The 21721-nt window shown below is 40.7% G+C and overlaps 1 protein-coding gene across 2 annotated transcripts in view; it reads left to right on the top strand.

Moving 5' to 3' along the window:
* Positions 1–6770: 6770 nt before the first annotated feature.
* Positions 6771–21721, top strand: part of LOC124615620 (palmitoyltransferase ZDHHC8) — a 252669-nt gene continuing 237718 nt past the window's right edge. For both annotated transcript variants that reach the window (XM_047143637.1, XM_047143629.1), the window contains exon 1: positions 6771–7152. In XM_047143637.1, the coding sequence (XP_046999593.1) occupies positions 7061–7152 (92 nt within the window). In that variant the 5' untranslated portion in view covers positions 6771–7060. The remainder of the gene's footprint in view (positions 7153–21721) is intronic.

Below are 21721 nucleotides of genomic sequence, written 5' to 3'. Positions count from 1 at the left end.
CTTTTTTGCTCTCTGCTGCTTTTTGTAAACTAGCTTTGTTAGGAGTCAAAGTAAAAATTGAGGAATGATATTGTCTGGCAGTTTTCTTGAGTTTAAGATGTCCTGGTGAGGGAGAAATATCTTTGAACTGTAGTCCAGCTTTGGGCTGAACATGTAGGTCTAAGGCTTTGTCTCTATCATCGGGGATACTAGTCGCTGTCTGTGAAGAACAGAGCACAACTGTGTCACTACTTTCGTCATTATTAGCGCTGCAATCCTCAACAACTGGTAAAGCTAGGCCTATTTCTTCGTCTGCGTGCACATGCATGAAATCTTCGTCGATAAATGTGGTAGGATTTAGAGGGAATATTCCTGTTTTGCTAAAGCCAGAGATACCATTCTCAAAATTAGCAATCCTCATGAAGCCTTTGCTAAAGATAGGACAAATGTCGTAAGGAGTTATTTTCTGATGGGGATTAGACCTCATAAAACTCTCACATTCTTCATAAAATGCAGCCTTCAGGTTACTGGAAAAGGCCACATCTAAAAGTTGTAGCCTGTGTGAGCAGTGAGGCAGCAGTGTTACCACTACTATTCCATTGTATTTACAAAAGTTGTAGGCTTTTAGAGAGACATGGGTGGTGTGATTGTCTAAAATCAAGAGAGGCTTTGGTAAAGTTATCAATAGTTTCAGAAACTTTGGGAAGAGCTCCTCAGTCATCCAACCATTCTTACTACATTCGTATATTGAATTTGGTGGTCCTCCTCTCTGTAGGGCAGGCGTCATCCTAACCCTCGGAAAAATAAACATTGGGGGCACATATACCCCACTGGCACTCACTGCAGAACACACTGTAACATTTTTCCCACGTTCCCAGCTTGTTGCTGAGCCAACTTGTTTAGCTCCTTTGGGTGCTAAAATTTTTCCTGGCTTCTGAATCTTTGATATTCCTGTCTCATCAAAATTGTGAATTCTGGAGGCATCGAACTTAAGGACATCCTCCACAATGGTGAGGTTCAAGAAAAAAAGCTTAACTTCACTTGAGTTAAAAGCTGAGATCTGACTGAGACTCGTAGCCTCAGGTTTGCGAATGCTGACTGATGGATTTCTTCTAAGAAACCCAGAGAACTAATCCTGTCCAGCTCTTTTTGATATTTTATTAAAATTATGCTGAATATTATTTGCCTCAGCATATTCATAAACTAATCTCCTCAACTCCACCGACGATATTCCATAAAATGTCTTTGCTAGCAAAAGAACATGCTTAGCTATGTCATCTTCTTGTTCTTTTGAAAATATAGGTTTTCTTCCCAAATTTACTTTAGAGCAATTTCCTGTTTTTAGCCTATCTCTTAAAGTAGAAAGAGGTATTCCATACATTCTTGCAGCTACTCTCTGTGGCTTTGCATTTTCTATAACATTGTGGAGTGCGCAATTCATTTCATGCTCCATCCACCATTTGCTCCTTTCTGTGGTTCTGGCTCTGTTTCTCGCCACCTGTGATTAAAAAAAAGAAAATAAACTTGTAAGATGACACACATACACACACACTTCCAAATATATAGTTCGCGAAAATACCAAAAGAAATTACCATATGGGGCAATACCGTTCACCACGGGGAAATACCGTGCGTCGGGCACAGTATTGCCCCGAGACAACATGACTCACCATTGTAAATTCTAACCCAACAATCACGAAATTTAACGTCTAACATTTGATGTTTAAAAGAAGATCAAGAAATGCGTAATTAAATAGAGCTTTTTAAAATATTGTTGTTATTAACATATTTCTCTCACATCTAGACTTATTATCTTCAGAGTTTATAAGAAAACAGTCGAAATCAGCTGAAACCGATTGTCGAAGACGTCTGCGCTGTTGAACGATATAGACCCCTCTGTATGTGACTATAGTTACTTCCGCTACGTGGCAGCACTATGCAGCGCTCTTTGCGTTCTCTGGGGAACTGGATAAAGCGGTACACGGTATTACCCCGCTGTACGGCATTGCCCCACTCTCCCCTACATAAATATCAAGATGTTTATGTTGTTTAGAGGGTAAGAGACAGTTAGATTACTCCTGTGATAGGTTAATAGACAGTGAGATTACTCCTGTGATAGGTTAAGAGACAGTGAGATTACTCCTGTGATAGGTTAAGAGACAGTGAGATTACTCCTGTGATAGTTTAGCACAAAATTTTAAGATAGGTAGAAGAATTTGTTAATTACTAGTGTTTGTAAGTGTGGACTATGAGCAGAAGCCATAGTGATATACAATGAAAGTGCATCTACATTTCCTCAAGACGCAGCACTTATGTAAGAATTGCGTGTGAAACTTGAACAGTGAGGGATGTGTAGGTAAATACGCTGTGGGTATGATGTGCGCTGTTCGCGCGAGAAAACAAATGAACTGTGTAATGATGCAACAGTCGCTAATGTCACTGCTGTAAACAATTGAAGAAACTCTCTGGTTGTGCGAGAGAAAATTATTATAATTTTTAGATTTTTTCATTGTGCCTTCTCTACCAGGAGAATTAATTTAAGAATTTTAATTAACATTATAAGAATAGCAGTTTGTGTGTTTCATATTATGGGCATAATTGTTGAAATATATTTCCAAAAATGTTTATGAGAGAATGAACAAGATTCTGTGAGTGGATGATTTGTTAAATGAACATACATCGTCATTAATGATATTTATTTGCAGGTGGATCTATAAATCAATTAATTATAAGAATAATGAAAATTTTTCAGAGAATTTTTTCTAGAAATTATTACTTTTGTGGAGTCAGTGTCATATGCCTATGTTTAAAATTTTCATCAGGTGTAAACTTAAATTTTATCCATAATTTTGTAATTGAAAGCAAACCTCGGACAGATTCAATGCTCTACTTCCACCTGCACTATAACAAAACGAAGATTAGATTTAAAAAAAATTTCGAGAGGAATACATTCGATATAAGCTACAACAAAATTTAAATGCCCACAGCCTATTTGGCAATGTTTTGGACAATCAGCAGTTGTAATGCAAAACAACTTTGGTATTGAGGTTTACAAAAAAATTCGCGATTGTCAGGACTGATGGATGTTACAGTCTAGTACAGATGGAAGAATATAAGAATCCACTCCGATTTTGAGTTCAACGATTAAATATGGACTTCGTTGCCTTAATCCACTCTCTTCCAGAGATTTATTCAGTCAGAACCTTTTCTTATTCCACTTTAAACCTGTTCCATGTTCACATCCCTGACCATCTGTTCCTGAGATCATCTTGCTGTTTCTACGGCACATTACCAGCTTCTGACCTGTACCATAAGCCATCGCCTGTCCTCTGTACTGCCTCCACCAAACGCTGTACGTCGCCTATCCGCTGTCCATACCCAGTGTTCCTGTTCCATCGACTTCACAACGAGATCGCTGGCCACATCGTCGAAAGAAGAATTTTGAAAATTTTTTTGGAGCACTATCGTAAATATTTTTTTGGCTATGGGGCACTTTTCCTTCGATCTAATCTATGGAGTTTCTATATATTTCAAAATTACTGGATTTAGGCTTTCCTATCTTCTTTAATACCTGAGCTGGGGTCTATTCTTCCAGGTTTTCCAGGATTTCCTTGTGAAGGCCAGTTCCCAAATGGGTAGACCTTTCTCGTAATTACACCAATCTACATCTTCCCTGGTTATGTACTCAGGATGCAGGTATACCCCGGTACATGTAAAAGCTATAGGTTAGTTATTCTCGTAACTTACTGTCTTAACATGCTATCCATACTCTCTATACTAAAAGTCTATTAATTCAAAATATTCCTCTTTTGAATAAACAACCCAACAAATTTTTTCTGTTAGCTCGCAAAGTGTATTATCATTAACTTTGCTTGCTGCTAGGGGCAATTGTAATAGCTCTTTATATACAATGAATTATTCTGATACAATTCTACCCTTGAATGACGTTTACTAATTTTCTATCTTGATACTCGCAGAATCCATGCGCAAAGTAGTTTCATACAAATGCTATGCCATGAGCGCATAATTATTCATTGTAGTACTCTCTCTGGTGGTTGCTAGAAAAAAGACTTCTGAGATTGTCTTCGTGCCAATTAACCTGAGCATTATTTGAAGAATTGTAATCTGAATATTGAGATTTATGACAAAAGATAACTGATACGAAACTGTACGATTAAAAGGGAAATATATATATATTGCTCCTTCATACAAAAGGTGTGTAACAATTTAAATTATTTGACATTTGATAATTAATGATAGTCATCAATATATTGCGTAGTTGTTAATCAGAAGGGAACTTCCGAAAGACTGGATACGAGCCTGCATTTAATAATCCAAGAGCTCCATTACTTCTTTGGAAGGTTAAACTTCATCAAAGCCAAATATCAGCTTGATCTGAGGTTTCCCGACTGATTGTACAACGCTCCCAAAAATACGAGGCATTTTATTTGTACAGATTAGCAGACTGCCGCAAAGCATGAGCCTGCAGAGAAGAAGAATCATCGCCTGATTTCATTCTAACAAGTAAAATTTCTGAATCATTTTGAGTGACTGAACTATGACTGTGTTTCCTATTATGAATGATTGATTGCTCGAACGAATTGAGAACTACATAACTGCATAATTACATAGAGAGGAGGAAAAATTACAACTTGAGAGCAAAATTATGGAAATGGAAGAGGATGTAGAAAAAGAAAAATGGGATATATGATACTGCGTGAATAATTTGACAGAGAACTGAAAAACCTAAGTCGAAACAAGGCCCTGGGAGTAGACAACATTCCATTAGAGCTACTGATAGCCTCAGGAGAACCAACTATCACAAAACTTTTCCATTTGGTGAGCAAGATGTGTGAGACACGCGAAATACCATCAGACTCCAAGAAGGATATAATAATTCCAATCCCAAAGAAAGCAGGTGTTGACAGGTGTGCAAATTACCAAACTATCAGTTTAATAAGTCATGGTTGCAAAATACTAACACGAATTCTTTAGAAATGAGTGGAAAAACTGGTAGAAGACATTGGGGATGATTACTTTGAATTCCATAAAAATGCTGGGTCACTTGAGGCAATCCTGACCCCTACGACTTATCTTAGAAGATAGGTTAAGGAAAGGCAAACCTATGTTCCTATCATTTGTAGGCTTAGAAAAAGCTTTTGACAATGGTGACTGGAATATTCTCTTTCAAAACCTGAAGGTGGCAGGTGTAAAATACAGTGAGCGAAAGGCTATTTACAATTTATACAGAAACCAGATGGCAGTTATCATAGTCAAGGGGCATGAAAGGGAAGCAGCGATTGAGAAGGGAGTGAGACAGGATTGTAGTCTGTCCCTGATGCTATTCAATCTGTATATTGAGCAAGCAGTAAAGGAAACAAAAGAAAAATTTTGGAGTAGGAATTAAAATCTATGGAGAAGAAATAAAAACTTTGAGGTTTGCCAACGACATTGTAATGCTGTCAGAGACAGCAAAGGACCTGGAAGAGCAGCTGAATGGAATGGACAGTGTCTTGAAAGGAGGATATAAGATGAACATCAACAAAAGCAAAACAAGGATAATGGAATTCGGTCGAATTAAATCAGGTGATGCCAAGGGAATTAGATCAGAAAATGAGACACTTAAAGTAGTAAATGAGTTTTATTATTTGGGGAGCAAAATAATTGATAATGTTTTTTTTTCAGTGTGTCCATTGTGGTCGAAGTAGAGAGGACATACAGATTTAAGTGACAGGAAGTCGTTTCTGAAAGTATTTGTATGAAGTATAGGCATGTATGGGAGTGAAATATGATGGATAATCAGTGTAGACAAAAAAGAACAGAAGCTTTCGAAATGAGGGGCTACAGATAAATGCTGAAGGTTAGATGGGTAGATTACGTAAGTAATGGGAAGGTACTGAATAGAACTGGGGAGAAGAGGAATTTGTGGCACAACTTGACTAGAAGAAGGGATCGGTTGGAATGACACTTTTTGAGCCATCAAGGGATCACCAGTTTAGTATTGGAGGGAAGCGTGGAAGTTAAAAATCGTGGAGGGACACCAAGAGATGAATACACTAAGCAGATTCAGAAGGATCTAGGTTGCAGTAGTTATTCGGAGACGAAGAGGCTTGTACAGAATAGAGTAGCGTGGAGAGCTGCATCAAACCAGTCTCTGGACTGAAGACTAGAACAACAGTAACAACATGAGTGAGCTCAGCGAAAATAGATTAATTTCTGGATGTTAGCAGACGACGTCGCCACCAAAACATCCTTCCCGAGAAACCTTCATGTGACCTGAAAGCCTGCTGACGACCTGTTTCAATGCCTCCATTTGAAAAACATGTGAGATATTTTGACGTGACGTGACGAGACGGTCCGTGTGAATTGGGCTTGATAAACTTATGTCACCTATATATCAATTTTGTTTCTTGAGACATGTTTGGATAAAGAATGTTTCATCATCAGGTAAAGATAGAGTTAGGCTTTTTTAAAGTTGCTCTTCGGAATAAGCTGTAATAAATTATACTTTTGACTTGTTTCTCAAATTATTTGTAGCACATGTGGAACACAGACGTGAATATCTAAATGATTTGTATAATAAACAGGGCGATTTGGACTGACTGATAATGTCAGTTATTTAATTTGTTTTGTAGAATATCTCAACTGTAAGTTGTTTCGCACCAGCATCCTGACGTTCTAATTAATTTAATTCAATATTATTGTGCCCGGAATCTTCAAGTTTCGTATGTCAGACATATTCTCATCTTCATTAGATATTGAATTTGTTATTCAAGTTGTGGTAGTACGCAGTGAGGATCCGTTTCGCGGACGAATACACACAGGAAATGGGAAACATTAGTAATTTACTTTATCATGTGTTAATAAGATTTGAGTTGCTGTCAAGAAATCGGTACACAAATTAGGGATTATGAAGTGAGGCTGATGAATATGGAACTTGATCAAGCGCAGTGTAGGCACCTACATGTTGACTTAAGTTTCAACGCCGGGATATAGTCCATCAGTAATAGGTGCGGCCATGTTGACCTATAGCAGAAAACTTTTGGAATAATTTTGGCCACAATAATTGTTCAGGTAACATAATGCCGAAATGTGATAGCTGTACGAAGTATACTCCGGCCACATTTGCCTGGATATTGCTCTTGGGCGCAACTACTCTCTTCTTCTATTTTCCGTAAGTATGCATTTGAGAAGCCAAATAATAAACACCATTTGGTTTTAGGCATTGAATTCTTGTTGACAAGTTATGGAAAGGTTGTGAAACTGCCAGTCTACTCGTAAGTCGACATCAAAATTGTGTGACGGTTCTCTTTTTTTTTTTTTTTTTTTATTTTTTTTATTTTTAGTAAAGTATCATTCTGTAACGAACTGACATTTAGTGATCTAGCTGTCAAGCAACAAGAGGCCGTATGTTATTAGCTGCTTAAAGTATTTACATGTTAGTGTTGTATTGGTAACAGATTTTTCGCAATATTTATGGTATTTACGTGTCAGCTTGTTTGTTTTCCCTGTTTTACAATCATAGGGTGTCGTAAATATGGCTACATGATAACGGGAAGTGCCAGTAGTAGCAGTTAGATTGTTTAGTTGGAAGTTTTGACAGTAACTGTTATTAAATATAACGTCAAAACAATGCGGTACCCTCCAGTGTTGTCTATGCATTTATTTCTGCTGGAGTGTCGTATTTAACGTGTAATAACAAACAAGTTTTGTTATAGAAGGGAAGGAAAAAAAGCATTGAGATCGAAATATTGACAAACATATTTTGTTATTTCCAAAGTTAAAAGTACTTAAAAATTATTTTTGCTAGCAAATGAGCATCTGCAGTCGAGCTCACTGTATTGCTTGTCCTGTGACTGCTGTAATGTAAATTATGATTAGCTGACTGTTATGTACTGTTTATCTAAAGTTTGTGTGCAGTATGTTATTGCTAACCCACATGTTATTTGAAGTACGTACTGTACGTTTTTCTTGATACAGTCTCCATTTTTTCATTGTTTGTGTGTGAATTTGGGCCTGCATGAAATATTTTTAACACAAATTTTTTGTGAAATATCATTATTAATTAATATCTAAAACTGTAATATCAAATGGGGAAGAAACTTAGTCAAAGGAAGTCAAGTGCCCACCTCCTACTGAAGAATGTTGTAACAATTCTGAGAGAGTCAAGACATGTCAAACTGTATTTTATTTGATTATTTAGTGAGTTGTAAACTGTTCCAGGCTATATATAATTTCTCATTCAGGTGATGCTTATGGATTTGCTCTCTTCCTTCCTCTCCTCCTCGTCCTCTATGTTCAGGATTCCATTAGTACTTTACCTCCACAGTAAAATCCCCACTTTCCCCACCGTGGTATGAAATTTTTAAGTGCTTGGTATGTTTAAAGGCATCAGCATAAAGTTCCACCACCCAAGCATTATTTGATGCCTATCTGATGTTGCTTTCAGTTCTTATCATGGAAAAAAGTGGCAGGTACTAGTTAATGATATCAAACATACTCTGGGCTTGTGACAAAAAAATTATCAACTGTCAACCAAAGTTTCCAAAAGATATTCCAATAGTTTTTTGGTGCCACTTTCTTAATGTTTCTGTAGATTTAGTGATGTCATGCGTAAGTAGTTTCTTGAGGCCTTTACTTCCATCTTGTTGGTGGCATCATCAGTTCATTGAAAGGTATCACGTTATCTACAAATACTGGATTAGGTTGGACTAGAAATCAGTACACTGTTCATTCAGTAGAGATTTTTCAGGCTGTGGAACATGTTGTGGAAGGGGCGGGGCGGGGGGAGGGGTATGTAGTATGAAAAAGAACGTTGTATACATATTTTTATTTATAAATCAATGGTTAAAAACTTACCGCAGACAGGCTGCTACAAACATACTAAAATGAATATACAAATAAGTATGCTGTTACAGCTAGGCTTTATGAAAATAAACTGTTCACAATCCTTTCTGTCACTGATAACGTCACTACACTGAAGAGATGCAGAAGTTGGATATTATTAATAATACATAAATCAGAAGGGGGATAGAATTGACAGACATGACCACAAATAAATTCTGCAGCCTCATGTTGAAGTGTGTTAGCTTGACTCTTCATAGTTGCTGGCAAATTATTGAAAATGTGTTTTCCTGATTAATGGAAGTGGCAAAATAATAAACTGTCATGGTTCTAATTTCTGGTGGAAAATAATTACCTCATTCCTGGTTATAATTTCTAGTGGAAAATAACTGTGCAAGGAAAGTTTGTAGGCTAGTAAGAATCAGATAGGTTTCCAGAGATATAAATTTTTTGTTCTGAGTATGAAACAGCGTTCGCATGTTCATTGAGCTTTTAAGTTAGCTATGACATATGTGTTAAATCCTGAAACTTGGTAGTTCATAGTTACGTTTGAATGGTTCAGGTATCTACTCTGTGTCTTTGTGCATGTGACTTAAGACCTGTTGCAAATCTTTGTAACAGTGTGTTTTCATGGCTTGCTCGCTGCTCAAAATAAGATTTTGCTAAATGGCTGATCCTTGAGGAGGAGGAGGGGGGAGTGGGGGGAGGCAGAATTTGATTATCTGAAATGTTTGGCATTTTACCTACTTTCTAGGTCTAGGAAATATTTTGTGTATGGTAGAAGCTGGTTTCATGTCCTTGTACAGCAATTGTTATCTAGGTACCCCTAAATCAGGTCGGGTGATAGTCGCGTGGTCTGAGGTGTCTTGTCACGTTCTGGGCGGCTCCCCCTGTCAGAAGTTAGTCCTCCCTTGGGCATAGGTGTGTGTATTGTTGTTCTTAGCGTAATAAGTTAGTTTAAGTTAGATTAAGTAGTGCGTAAGCTTAGGGACCAATGACCTCAGCAGTTTGGTCCCAAAAGACCTTACCTCAACCACCAGGTCGGGTGACAGCAAGGATAACTTCTTGTGGTGGAAAACGCGCTTACTCATCTATTTCAGCATGAGAAGCAATTAGCCGACATAGATCAACCACTACCTGCTGAATTATCTGTGTATTTAAAATATTGTACCAGTAACATTTCAAAGCAGTGTGCATATTTGAAAATAATTCTAATCCTGTGATCAGTACTCGTGTATCATTTTAACAATTTGCAGATGTGTTGTAAAGCATTCTGTATGCCTCTAATGACATGTTGTATGACAGTTCTCTAAGAATGTAACTGTAGCAAAAAAGCAGCCTTTGAAATAGCAGCTGAGGTGTTAAGAGAAAATGAAATTCTGAGAAAATTTAAATTAAAACTTTAAAGGGGTGTTGTGAATTACCTCTGACAATACTAAGATTTCATTATCCTCCTAAAGGCTTACTTTGTCTTCTGTTTGGGACCAAGATGAGATATGTACAATAAAATCTGGAGTACTTTGAAAATTGATGGATTGGAAACTGTTAGAGGAATTTATCCTTGTATTACAGATTACACATAAATTTTGTTGTTTATTCTCTTTGTTATCATGAGTTACATAAAATATTAAATAATAAAAAGATTGATTAATGTCAGCTACTATTAAGGACTCCTGTATATAGTGATGCAGCACCTACTGCTTGCTTCAAATGACTTTAGGTTAGGCGGATGCCATATCTGATTCCGATAAACACTAGATATTTTTTCTCGTAAAGAAAATGGTTGCCTTTCTAATTAATCACAATCATATGCATCAGTGTATACTTCCTTCATATTTGAAGATTCGGTTGTCTGTCTGTAAATTTAGTGAAGGATTGGTTTGGAGAATTCATTCAGAAAAGTGCATCTGAATCACTTTCTTGTGATACCACGTATGAGCCAGTGTAATTCCTTGGTGATGCTCTGAAACAACCAACCACTTATCACATTTTCTCCTCTTGCTGGTAACTCTTCATATCACTAATAGGCAGGGGCATTACAAGTTTGTATTTACTTTTTGTAGAAAGCTACTGAGTTAAGTAAAAGAGGCATATGTAGATCCTGTTGTAAATCAAATATTTTAGTTTTCCTTGTAAATTGCCTTTTGACGAGATCTTATCTTTATCTTTGATTGGAAATCTGTATTGGAAAGTTTGTGACGCTCGTTATGTTCTTTCCTCAACACACTTTTATTATTGTCAGAAGGCAGTTTTGATTTTATTTGATTTAATAAGGGAGACAAATCACAATGGTTTTAGCCACTTGTTGCGCGCACCGAAACAGTGTATGAGAAGGTCTCTCTTCCTGTCATTCTAGTAAGGCCAGCCAGTACCACTGAAGATTAGTACAAGACCATTCACTAGGTCTTTCTGAGACACAATCTCTTCAGTAATTAGTATCCCAAGTATTTTGTGCCTTTTAACTTCAGTGCTTCACATTAGAAGATAGTGGTGCAGTTTCATCCCACAACTGCATAGTCTGCACTTACAGGTTCCTCTCTCTTTATTTAAAGTGTGCAGATGTTTCCTGAAGTTCGTACGGTCAGTTGTTAGACCTACCATGAGTTTAATCTGTCTCCTGTTTAAGCTGAAGAATGCAGAACTTATCTGAAAACATGGTTTTGTCATCGTTTGCATGCCATGTTTCTCTTTTTGGATTTTAATGAAAAATTATACCTGCTGCCCCCTGATGTGGCACCCAGGAAGAATGATTAATGCTTCTGTGTGTGCTGTAATTAATCTAATATTATTATCATGATCGCTATGTGAAAGAGTCGTAGGGGGTTGTATATTCTAGTCATCATTTAAAGCTGGTTCTTGAAACTTTGTTAATAGACTTTCTTGGAATACTTTACATTCATCTTCAAGAGTCTGTCCAGTCAGTTTCTTCAGCGTCTGTGAAATTCTCTCGCATGTCAGACAAACTTGTGATCATTTGTACTGCCCTTCTCCGTATATGTTCGATATTGCCGATTAGTCCTATGTGGTATGGGTTCCAAACACTTGAGCAATATTCTAGAGTGGATTGCACGAGTGATTCGTAAGCTATCTTCTTTGTAGACTGATTGTGCTTCCCCAGTATTCTGCCAATAAGCCAGTGTACCACATGCTTTACCCAAAACTGAGACTGTGTGATCATTCCATTTCACATCCCTACAAAGTTTTGCACCCAGGTATTTGTATGGGGTGAACTGCACACTTTTGCATATCTGAACCTTTAAAGTAAGCTGAAATCTTATCAAAATCTGACTGAATATTTATGCAGATTCTCGCAGACAGTACTTTATTATAGATAACTGTAACATCTGCAAAAAAGTTTCAGGTTACTATTAATATTGTCTGTAAGGTCATTAATATACAGCATGAACAGCAAGAGTCCCAATACACTTCACTGGGTCATACCCAGAGTTACTTTTATAGATGCTGATGACTTTCCATCCAAGATAATATGCTGTGTTGCCCCAACCAATAAGTTCTGTCCAGTCAAATTTTATTCGGTACCCCATATCATTGAACTTCTAACAGTAAGCATAAGTGTGGTACTGGGTCAAATGCTTTTTGAAAAGCAAGAAATTCTGCATCTACATGACTGCCTTTATCCATAGCTTTCAGTGTTATGAGAGAAGTGCGAGTTGGGTTTCACATGATTGATGATTTCGGAATCCATGCTGGTTGCCATGGAGGAGGTCATTCTGTTCAAGATACCTCATTATGTTTGAGCTCAGAATATGTTCTAAGATTCTACAACAAATCAATGTCAAGGTTATTGGGTGCTAGTTTCGTGGATCACTTTTGCTACCCTTCTTGTAGACGTTTGTGGCATGTGCTGTCTTCCAACTGCTGGGCATGGTTTTTGTTAGGCATCTTCAATAGATTATACAATGGCCATTCAAACGAAACCCGGTCTCAAGAGTAAAGTAACAGTAATTATTTTATCAACTCAAAAATGTTGTTATACACAGTACACATACTCAAAAATAGTCGCTAAAACTGTTGGCAGGTTTATCCCATTGCGACACTAGTCGGTAGATTCCATCCTTGAAGAAGCTAGTAGGATGCTGTCGGATCCAGACCCTGACCCAGTCACACACTTCGCCGTCCGTTGCGAATCAATGTGCATGAACAGCTTGTTTTAGAGATTCAAACAAGTCATGCAGTGAAAGGTCCAGACTGTGCAGTGTATGTTCTAGTGTTTCCCACCAAAATAGCTACAATGTTGTCTTCACCACATTGCCCATGTGTGGGCAGGCATTATCATACAGGAGGATAATGCCATTGGACAACATGCCTTGGCGTTTAGACTTCATGGCTCATATAAAGTTCTGTAAAGTGGCTTGATAACGCTGGGTATTTTTGGTGGTTCCCCCTTCCAGGAACTTCACAAGCAGTGGGCCCTTGTGATCAGAAAAGGGCATCATGACCTTACCAGAACTGGTGTTCACAGCCTTTGACCTCTTTGTAGGTTGTGAGGTTCCATGTTTCCACTGCTTGCTCTGACACTTGCCTTCCGGTTCAAAATGGTGACACCATGTTTTGTCACCTGTGACAATATGTGACAGTAAGCTGTATTCCTCCTCATGATAACATTGCGTATGACTCAAAGGAAGCGCCATTTGAGTATTGCGCTTTTCGGTGGTCAGATGGTGGGGAACCCACTGCGCACAGATTTTTCGAAAGTTCAAGTGTTGATGCATTATGGTGGGGGTGGTGTCCATGCCAATACCCAGTGACCAATGTATCTTGTCCATGGTGATTCTGTGGTTGTCAAAGACAAAAAGCATTCTTTCACAACCATTTCTGGTGTGATGACTTGATGAGCCTGCCCAGGACGAGCATAGTCTTCCAGTGACGTGCTCCTCAAGGCATCGTTTTCGCCATTTCACAACACTTGAACGACTCAGGCTGTACTCACTGTACACAGCCTTCTTTTGTAGATACATTTCATCGCCTCTAACACTCTCCACTGCCAAAAATCAAATCATTCCTCGTTGTTTTTGTGTACTCACCTGCATGTTCGGTAGTGGACGATAACTTGTGTGACCACCTTCTCTTCGGGGTGAAACAACTCTGTCAGTATGCAACATCAAATGGTGTGCACGCCTCACACTCTACCAATAGATGGCACCACCATACCCGCAGTTATGTGGTGCCACCTTATGTATAAGGCAAAGGTAAAAGGTAGACCCACTGACCAGGTTTCATTTGAAAGGATCTCATAGTTAGGAGAGGGGCCAGCTCAGCTGCAAATTAAGTACAGAATCTGATAAGGTTTCCATCGGGCCCTCGAACTTTGTTCAGTTTTAAAGAGTTCAGCTATTCCTGGACACATCTGACCCTAATGCTTATTTCACTCATCTTCTCAATGGTATGAGACGTCTCCTTGGTTTTCCTTTCTAAAGGACCTTTTGAAAGCAAAGTTAAGCAGTTCAGCTTTTGTTTTGCTAGCCTCAATTTCAGTTCCTGTCTCATTTTCTAGGGATTGGACACTTTGGTGCCACTAAAAGCTTTGACATATAACCAGAATTTCTGTGTGTTCTTTTTTCAAAGATCATTTGATGATATTTTGCTTCACTAGTAATTGAAGATGTCATGCACTGCCCTCTTGTCAGCCAAACATGTCCCATTCACTGTGCTCCTGTCTATGGTCCTACACTTGGTTTTACACCTGTTGTGCTGTAGTCCCTTTTTCTTCAGAAATTTCTTTGCAGTGACTATACCATGGAGGGTCCCTTCCAATATGAATTGAATTGTTCTACTGGGTACATATACATCCAGTGCATGGTCAAGTGTTCTTTTGAATTTGAGCCATAGTTCCTCTATATGCTTCTGCCATGTGTAGTAAGTTTAAAGTTCCTCATTGTGATATGAACTACTGCTTTTTTGTCTGGTTTACCGCACGTGCGCGCGCGCACCCACCCACCCACCCACACACACACACACACACACACACACACACACACACACACACACACACACTCTTCTTCCTGTGGTTTTTTCATGAGACCTTCATTTTTTTGCTCATAGCTTTCTTTTCTTTCTTTCATGTGTCCACTTTCTACCAGTCTTTTCGGCTCTTATCTCTGGCTGGACTTCCTACTTGCCTATTTTGTTCCTGCAGTGTCCTGAATACTGGGTTGAGCACGAATAAGGTCTCTTTGTACTTGTTCGGGCCATGTCATACATCTTAGGTTTTCAGTGGCTACGAGTATCTGGCTTGAGAGTCTTTACTCAAGGAGTCTGTGTATGTGTCCATAGAATTTAAGGCGTCTTTTTCTAATGTCAGCAGCAATATTTGAAATTTCCTCTGTAGTTCTGTTGGTTTGCAGTTTATATCCAGGTCCAAGGATTTTCCTAATAATCTTTTGTTGTTCTTTTTGTAGTTCTTGGAGTAGCTTCTTGTTATGGAGTAACAAGGTTTCTGCTGCGTATAGCACCTCGGATTTAATGGCAGTGCTGTAGTGCCTGATTTTTGTATTCGTGGACATCCACTTTTTATTGTAAAGTTGGTGTGTTCGACTGTAGGCTCTTTAGTTTCTGTGCTAGAATTTCTTGAGATTTTTTTCTAGTCCAGTGGGTTCCAAAATTTCCCCCAGGTATTCAAAATGTGGAACTCTGTTTATCTATCCATATTTTGTGGTGAGATTCTGTATGTTTGAGTGTACACACAAATTCCGTTTTCTCAAAAGAAATTTGCAAGCGAACCTTATCGGCACATTCCTTGAGTATTCCTATTTGATGTTTTGCAGTTTGTTCATTGTCTGTCAAAATTGCAAGGTCATCGGCAAAAAAGATCATTGTTGCCACAAATGCTTCATGGTCACTGATACCAGCTTTGATATGGACATCTCAGAGATGTCAGGGCTGTTTGTTGCCATTAGATCCAATATACCTCCATTGTGAGTGCGGTTCCGAACTATCTGTTCTATGTAGTTTTCAAGGAAGGCATTTAGTAATGTTTCTCAAGATGTATTATTGCCCCACCTGCCCGGTTTCCTTCAGGAATCTTAAAAAGACCAAGTTTTCAAGGTACGTGTGGGTTCTGCCTTGCCTGACACCTTTATCCAGCAAAACTATGTGCCTCAGGGTTTTGTCCTGAGCATCATCCTCATTGCTCTCTCTATTAACCCTACAATGGTCTGTCTCCCCCTCAGGCATCTCCGGCTCCCTTTTCGTCACGGTTTTGCCATCTATTGCAGTTCTCCATGGACTTGTCTCATTTAGCAATGACTTCAGTGATGTCTCGATCATCTTCACTCGTGGAGCATCGACTATTGCTTTCATTTTTCTACTGAGGAAACATTTGTATGAATTTCTGGTGCTGTAGTTGGTTTCTTCCACCGTCTTTACATGTTGGGCCTCTTGCTCTTCTGTTAGTTGAAACTATGAAATTCCTGGCACCCGTGCACGATAGGAAACTTTCTTGGTCCTCCCACCTATCTTACCTGGCAGCCCGCTGTATGCAGTGCCTCATTGTCCTGTGTTCCTCAATGGTACTTCCTGGGGTACAGATAGAACAATCCTCCTCCATTTGTACCAGTCCCTCATCCATTCGAAACTAGACTATGAGGGTTTTGTTTATGCAAATGTACGTCCGTTCGTCTTACGCCATCTCGATACTATCCGCCATTGTGGCATCCGTTTGGCCGCTGGTGCCTTTTACACTATCCCGGTTGAGAGTCTGTATGCAGAAGCTGCTGAACTACTGCTGTTCTACCACCGTGACTTTCTCCACAGCAGATATGCATGCCGTTTCTATGCCATGCATGGCCTCTCCCATCCTCTGCCTCCTCCTTCGGTGACTCCTTTGATCGCCAGTATAGGGTGTGTCCATCATCTCTGTTACCTCCTGGAGTTTGCTTTCGGCTCTTGCTTTGGCATCTTAACTACACGCTACCTGCAACTTTCCTCGTGGGTGTGAACCCTTCACCACTTTGGCTTCGTGTGGTGGGCCGTGTACACCTTGGCCTTCATTCACTTCCTAAGGGCACTACTCCAGCCTCGTTCTACTGCTTTCAGTTTCACGACCTTTGCATGGCACTTTGTGATACTACCTTTGTGCAGACTAATGACTCTGGGACTGACCGGTGTTGGGTGTGCCTTTGTCGTTGGTGCCGACGTATCCCGGTATTGACTTCCGGAACACTGCTCAGTATTTACAGCAGAGCTCTTCTGCCCTGTATCAGGCCATGCGGTACATCCAGTAACACAGGCTTTTCAATTGTGTCATCTGCTCAGATGCTCTTTGCACCCTTCAAAACTTCTGTGTGCTGTACACCATCCATCCCTTTGTGCAACAGGTCGAGGAAAGCTGTCACTTGCTCACTCTTAATGGGGCAACTGTGATGTTTATGTGAGTTCCTGGTCACATCAGTCTGGCAGGAAATGAGACTGCTGATGCTGCTTGCCAAGGCTGCAGTCCTTGTACCTTAGCCCACCAATGTAGCAATATGGCATAGGTCATTTAATTTTTAGTTCTGGACCTCTGTTTCTGTAGGGCGTATTTTATAGGCCTTTCTCCATGTCCCTGTTTTTATGTATCTTCTCTTCCATTGATTGGGATGGATGTGCGGTTGTTTTTTTAACTCTTCTTTCTTCGTGTTCTACAGTTTTGACATGGTCACATATGACCCTAGTTGTTTTTGCGCCCTAAAAACAAAACGAATATACATTTGAGAAGCCTCCAGCCTCGCTACCCTCAGGGGTCCAGCATGTGTTTGCTGAGTACGGGCTTGGCGACCCCAGGGTTCCTGAGCTGGGGACTGGTAAGTGCTGCCAGTCTCCTGTTAAGCTCTGGGCATGCGTTATTGACCACTGTATTGTGTGCCAGTGTAACAATGTGTCACAGGGAATGGGGAACTTGGCTTGACTGCTCGGATCGTGACGATGGTAAAAACCTGTATAAAAAACCTCTCAATCTCAAGGTGTGCTGCATGCTGATGAGGTGCATGGCTGTTAAGGTGGAATAGTTGTTAGTGGGCAACCTCTGGGGAACCTGCCGCACCTGAGTTGTATAAGGCTTACTCAGGCATGCAGGGCTCTGTCTGAGTGGACCCTTGTTTCCCTAGCATGCATCAGTTGACTTATAGTAACAGGGCTTATGGAGTCATAAATCAAAATGTGTTTTTGGTTATTTAGAAGAAGGAGGGGACATTTGGAAAAAGTGTCCCCCTTCTATATCCATAAAGAAAGCCTTGGAAGGACTTCTGGAAGCCTGAACTCTATTAAGCGGCTGTGGAATGGTTCCCTCTTGGTTGAGACTAACAGGGCAAAGCATGTGTAACTACTTACGAAGACTGAAAAATTGGGTGAATGTGATGCAACTGTTGAACTGCATAACTCCCTTTACTCTAGCAAAGGTGTGGTCACATGCCGTGACATTATGGATATTGACATAGCCGAACTTAAACAGGGGATAGTGGATGTAGAGCAAAGGATGTGTAGGAATAATGTAGAATTTGAGAATTCTCCAACGTTATCTTCTGATCACATCATGGCAGGTTTTCTTCGACTTAGGGTCAGGCCTTATGTACCTAACCCTATGCGATGCTACAAATGCTAGCGTTTTGGTTGCACAACGCTGAGTTGCGGGATTGAAACGACATGTGGGAAATGTGGAATGGCAACCCACGAAGCTGGGATTGACTGTCCATCTCCAGCAGTCTGCGTTTACTGCTCTGGGAGTTACCAAGTCTGGAGCCGAGACTGCGCTGTTTTTGCAGAGGAACGAAAAATTCAGGAACTAAAAGTCACCAGCTGATCACCCATGCTGAAGCCAAAAAGGAATATAAGGCGACGAAACCTCTTGTCTTTACCACTCCTTATGCTTCCATGGTGCAGAAATCTGTTCCTAAGGTCGACGCCATGATGCAGACGTCGTCCAGTTTACAAACCTCCACCAACAGCACCTGTACTTGCATGAACATGCCAAGGCAAAACGAGTAAGGATAAAGCAATCCAAGCAGTTACCACAGAAAAGACCAGCAACAGCTCCATAGTGAGTGTCAAGAAGGCATGCAACAAGCTCAGTGCCTCCAACGCCCCCTTTCCCCCTCATTCTCGAAGGGATAAGATGCAGGGAAAGGTTAACAACGTTCAGTTCAAAGGCTGTCTTGAGCGCTGTCAGAGGTCATTCTTTCACGTCTGACTAATGAAGAGGACGTCATAGAAATAGACGCCTTTGATCAAGGCAGCCCCTCCACTTCACTCTAAAAGTACTTCACCTCTGTGGTGCAAAGATAGGGGTAAATTAAAACCACATTGATGACATGGGTCGTATCCTGCAGTGAAACTTGCAAGGGTTCAGCATGCATGTGGAGGAACTCCATCTCTTATCTCAGGGTAGACCACTGTGTCTGTGTCTCCAGGAGATTCATTTCCATCAATCGTACACTCCTGAGCTACGAGGCTATGTACTCCACAAAAAAGGACAACCTAAGTGGAGAGAGAGAGCTAGAGGAGGCATAGGTGTTTTTGTCAGTACCGACTACCACTCACTGCCCCTCCCACGTACGATGGCTTTACAAGCAGTTGCTGTATCAGTCCACATGCGTCATCCGTTGAAAATATGTTCTGTTTACTTACTCCCATATGATGCACTTGATGAAGAGGCCCTAACTGACCATATTACTTAGCTCCTCTGCCCTTCCATCCTCTGTGGTGGTTTTGATGCACACAATGTGCTCTGGGGCTCTGCAACTACCTGCCTCAGGGGTAAAGCAATTGAGAGGCATCTCAGGTCGTCATGCGCGTACTTGCTAAAAGCAGGACAGAGCACTCACTTCTGCCCAGCAGCTGGGTGGTTCTCTGACATTGATCTTTGCTGTGCTCTCTCGCTCTTGCTCACATTGCTCAGTGGGAAGTAGTTGATGACTTGTGCGGAAGTGATCACTTCCTGATTTGGATTCACCTGCCAGATAGGTTGGAACGCGAAAGGAAACTGCCGCGGCGGGTGCTCAGTAAAGCCGACTGGACACTTTATAGCCAGTTGGCCCAGTTTGAACATTGTGCTAATGTCGAGGCATGGGTGGATCATATTACCAAAATGATCCATCATGCCTTTGCAGCATCCATTCCACAGTCCACGGGACAACAGAACAGGCGGTCTGTCCCTTGTTGCAGTGTTGAGCTGTGCAACCAGGATCAGGCATGCGGCGCTGCTTAGGCTCAAGTGTCATCCAACTGCAGAGAATCTTGAAGCCTTTCATGTGGTGAGGGCAAAGTGTCGCCAAATTATTCAAGAGAGCAAGAATAGGTTGTGGCAACAGTTCCTGAACACGATTAATCATTCCACCAAAAGTTGTGTTGTGTGGGAGACCATCAGAAGAATTTCTGGGAGAGGAGGCAGGTGCCTCATGACTGCTGTAATGGGGAACGACACTCTCCAAACCAGTCCACGAGACATTGCCCCGACTGTGGCAGCATGTGTTGCCACAGTTACTGTAACAACCAGTCAGGGTCCAGGTTTCCAGCACCATAGAGTGGTTGCTGAGAGGTGTAGTTTGGACTTCCAGTCCATCTCTGAAGAAGATTACAACTGTCCATTTTCCATGTAAGAGCTGGATTCTGCATTGTGTGCAGCTTGTAACACACCCCCTGGTCATGACAGGATCCATTACAGTATGCTGCAGTGCCTCACGAGGCGAAACAGATATCCTCCTCGCACTTTTCAATGCCATTTTGGCGTCAGGTCACTTTCGCGACTCGTGGCGTGAGGCAATTTTAATTCCTCTTTTAAAGTCTGGGGAAGACCGTTCGTGTCCAATTAGTTACTGCAGTGTTGCCCTCACTAGCTGCATGGGGAAGACATTGGAGTGGATGTCAACCACCGCCTTGTCTGGATCTTAGAATGCAGGCAACTCCTTAGACACTTTTCAGTGTGGGTTGAGAAGGTATCGCTCCACTTTTGATAGCCTTGCCCTCCTGGAGGCGGCTATGCAACAGGCTTTCCTATGCTGGCATCACCTTTTAGGTATATTTCTTGACATCAAGAATGCCTGTGATACTACTTGGAGGTATCTTATCTTGGGCAGCTTCAGGAATGGGGTTTTCGTGGTTGTCTTCCCATTTTTATTCAGTCCTTCCTCTCACTGTGATATTTTAGATACCAAGTCGGTGACATCCTGTCTGATCACCGCGAGCAGGAGAACGGTGTCCCTCAAGGTAGCACTTGTGACTGTCTTGGCCATAACTATTAACAGCATTAAGTCCATAGTGAAAAGTCCTGTCCAGCACTGTCTATTTGTGGATGACTTCTTTGTGTTTCGCTCTTCTTCAAGCCTCGCAACGACAACATGTCAGTTCCAACTAACTCTTTGAGGTTTGGATGAATGGGTGCAGAAGAGTGGTTTTAAGGTTTCCATCGAGAAGTCTGTGTGTGTTCTTTTTAACTGTTCTCGTTCCATTGTAAACTTTCCTGAGTCGAGGATGAGGGACACTGTAGAAGTAAAGACACAGTTGACTCTAAGATTACGTGGTTAACTCATGTTGTTGTTGTTGTTGTTGTTGTTGTTGTTGTTGTTGTCGTCGTCTTCAGTCCTGAGACTGGTTTGATGCAGCTCTCCACGCTACTATATCCTGTGCAAGCTTCTTCATCTCCCAGTACGTACTGCAGCCTACATCCCTCTGAATCTGCTTAGTGTATTCATCTCTTGGTCTCCCTCTATGATTTTTACCCTCCATGCTGCCCTCCAATACTAAATTGGTGATCCCTTGATGCCTCAGAACATGTCCTACCAACAGATCCCTTCTTCTAGTCAAGTTGTGCCACAAACTCCTCTTCTCCCCAATCCTATTCAGTACCTCCTCATTAGTTATGTGATCTACCCATGTAATCTTCAGCATTCTTCTGTAGCACCACATTT

Source organism: Schistocerca americana, chromosome 1, assembly GCF_021461395.2.
Source record: "Schistocerca americana isolate TAMUIC-IGC-003095 chromosome 1, iqSchAmer2.1, whole genome shotgun sequence".
NCBI lineage: Eukaryota > Metazoa > Arthropoda > Insecta > Orthoptera > Acrididae > Schistocerca > Schistocerca americana.
This window is presented reverse-complemented; position numbering and strand designations above follow the sequence as displayed.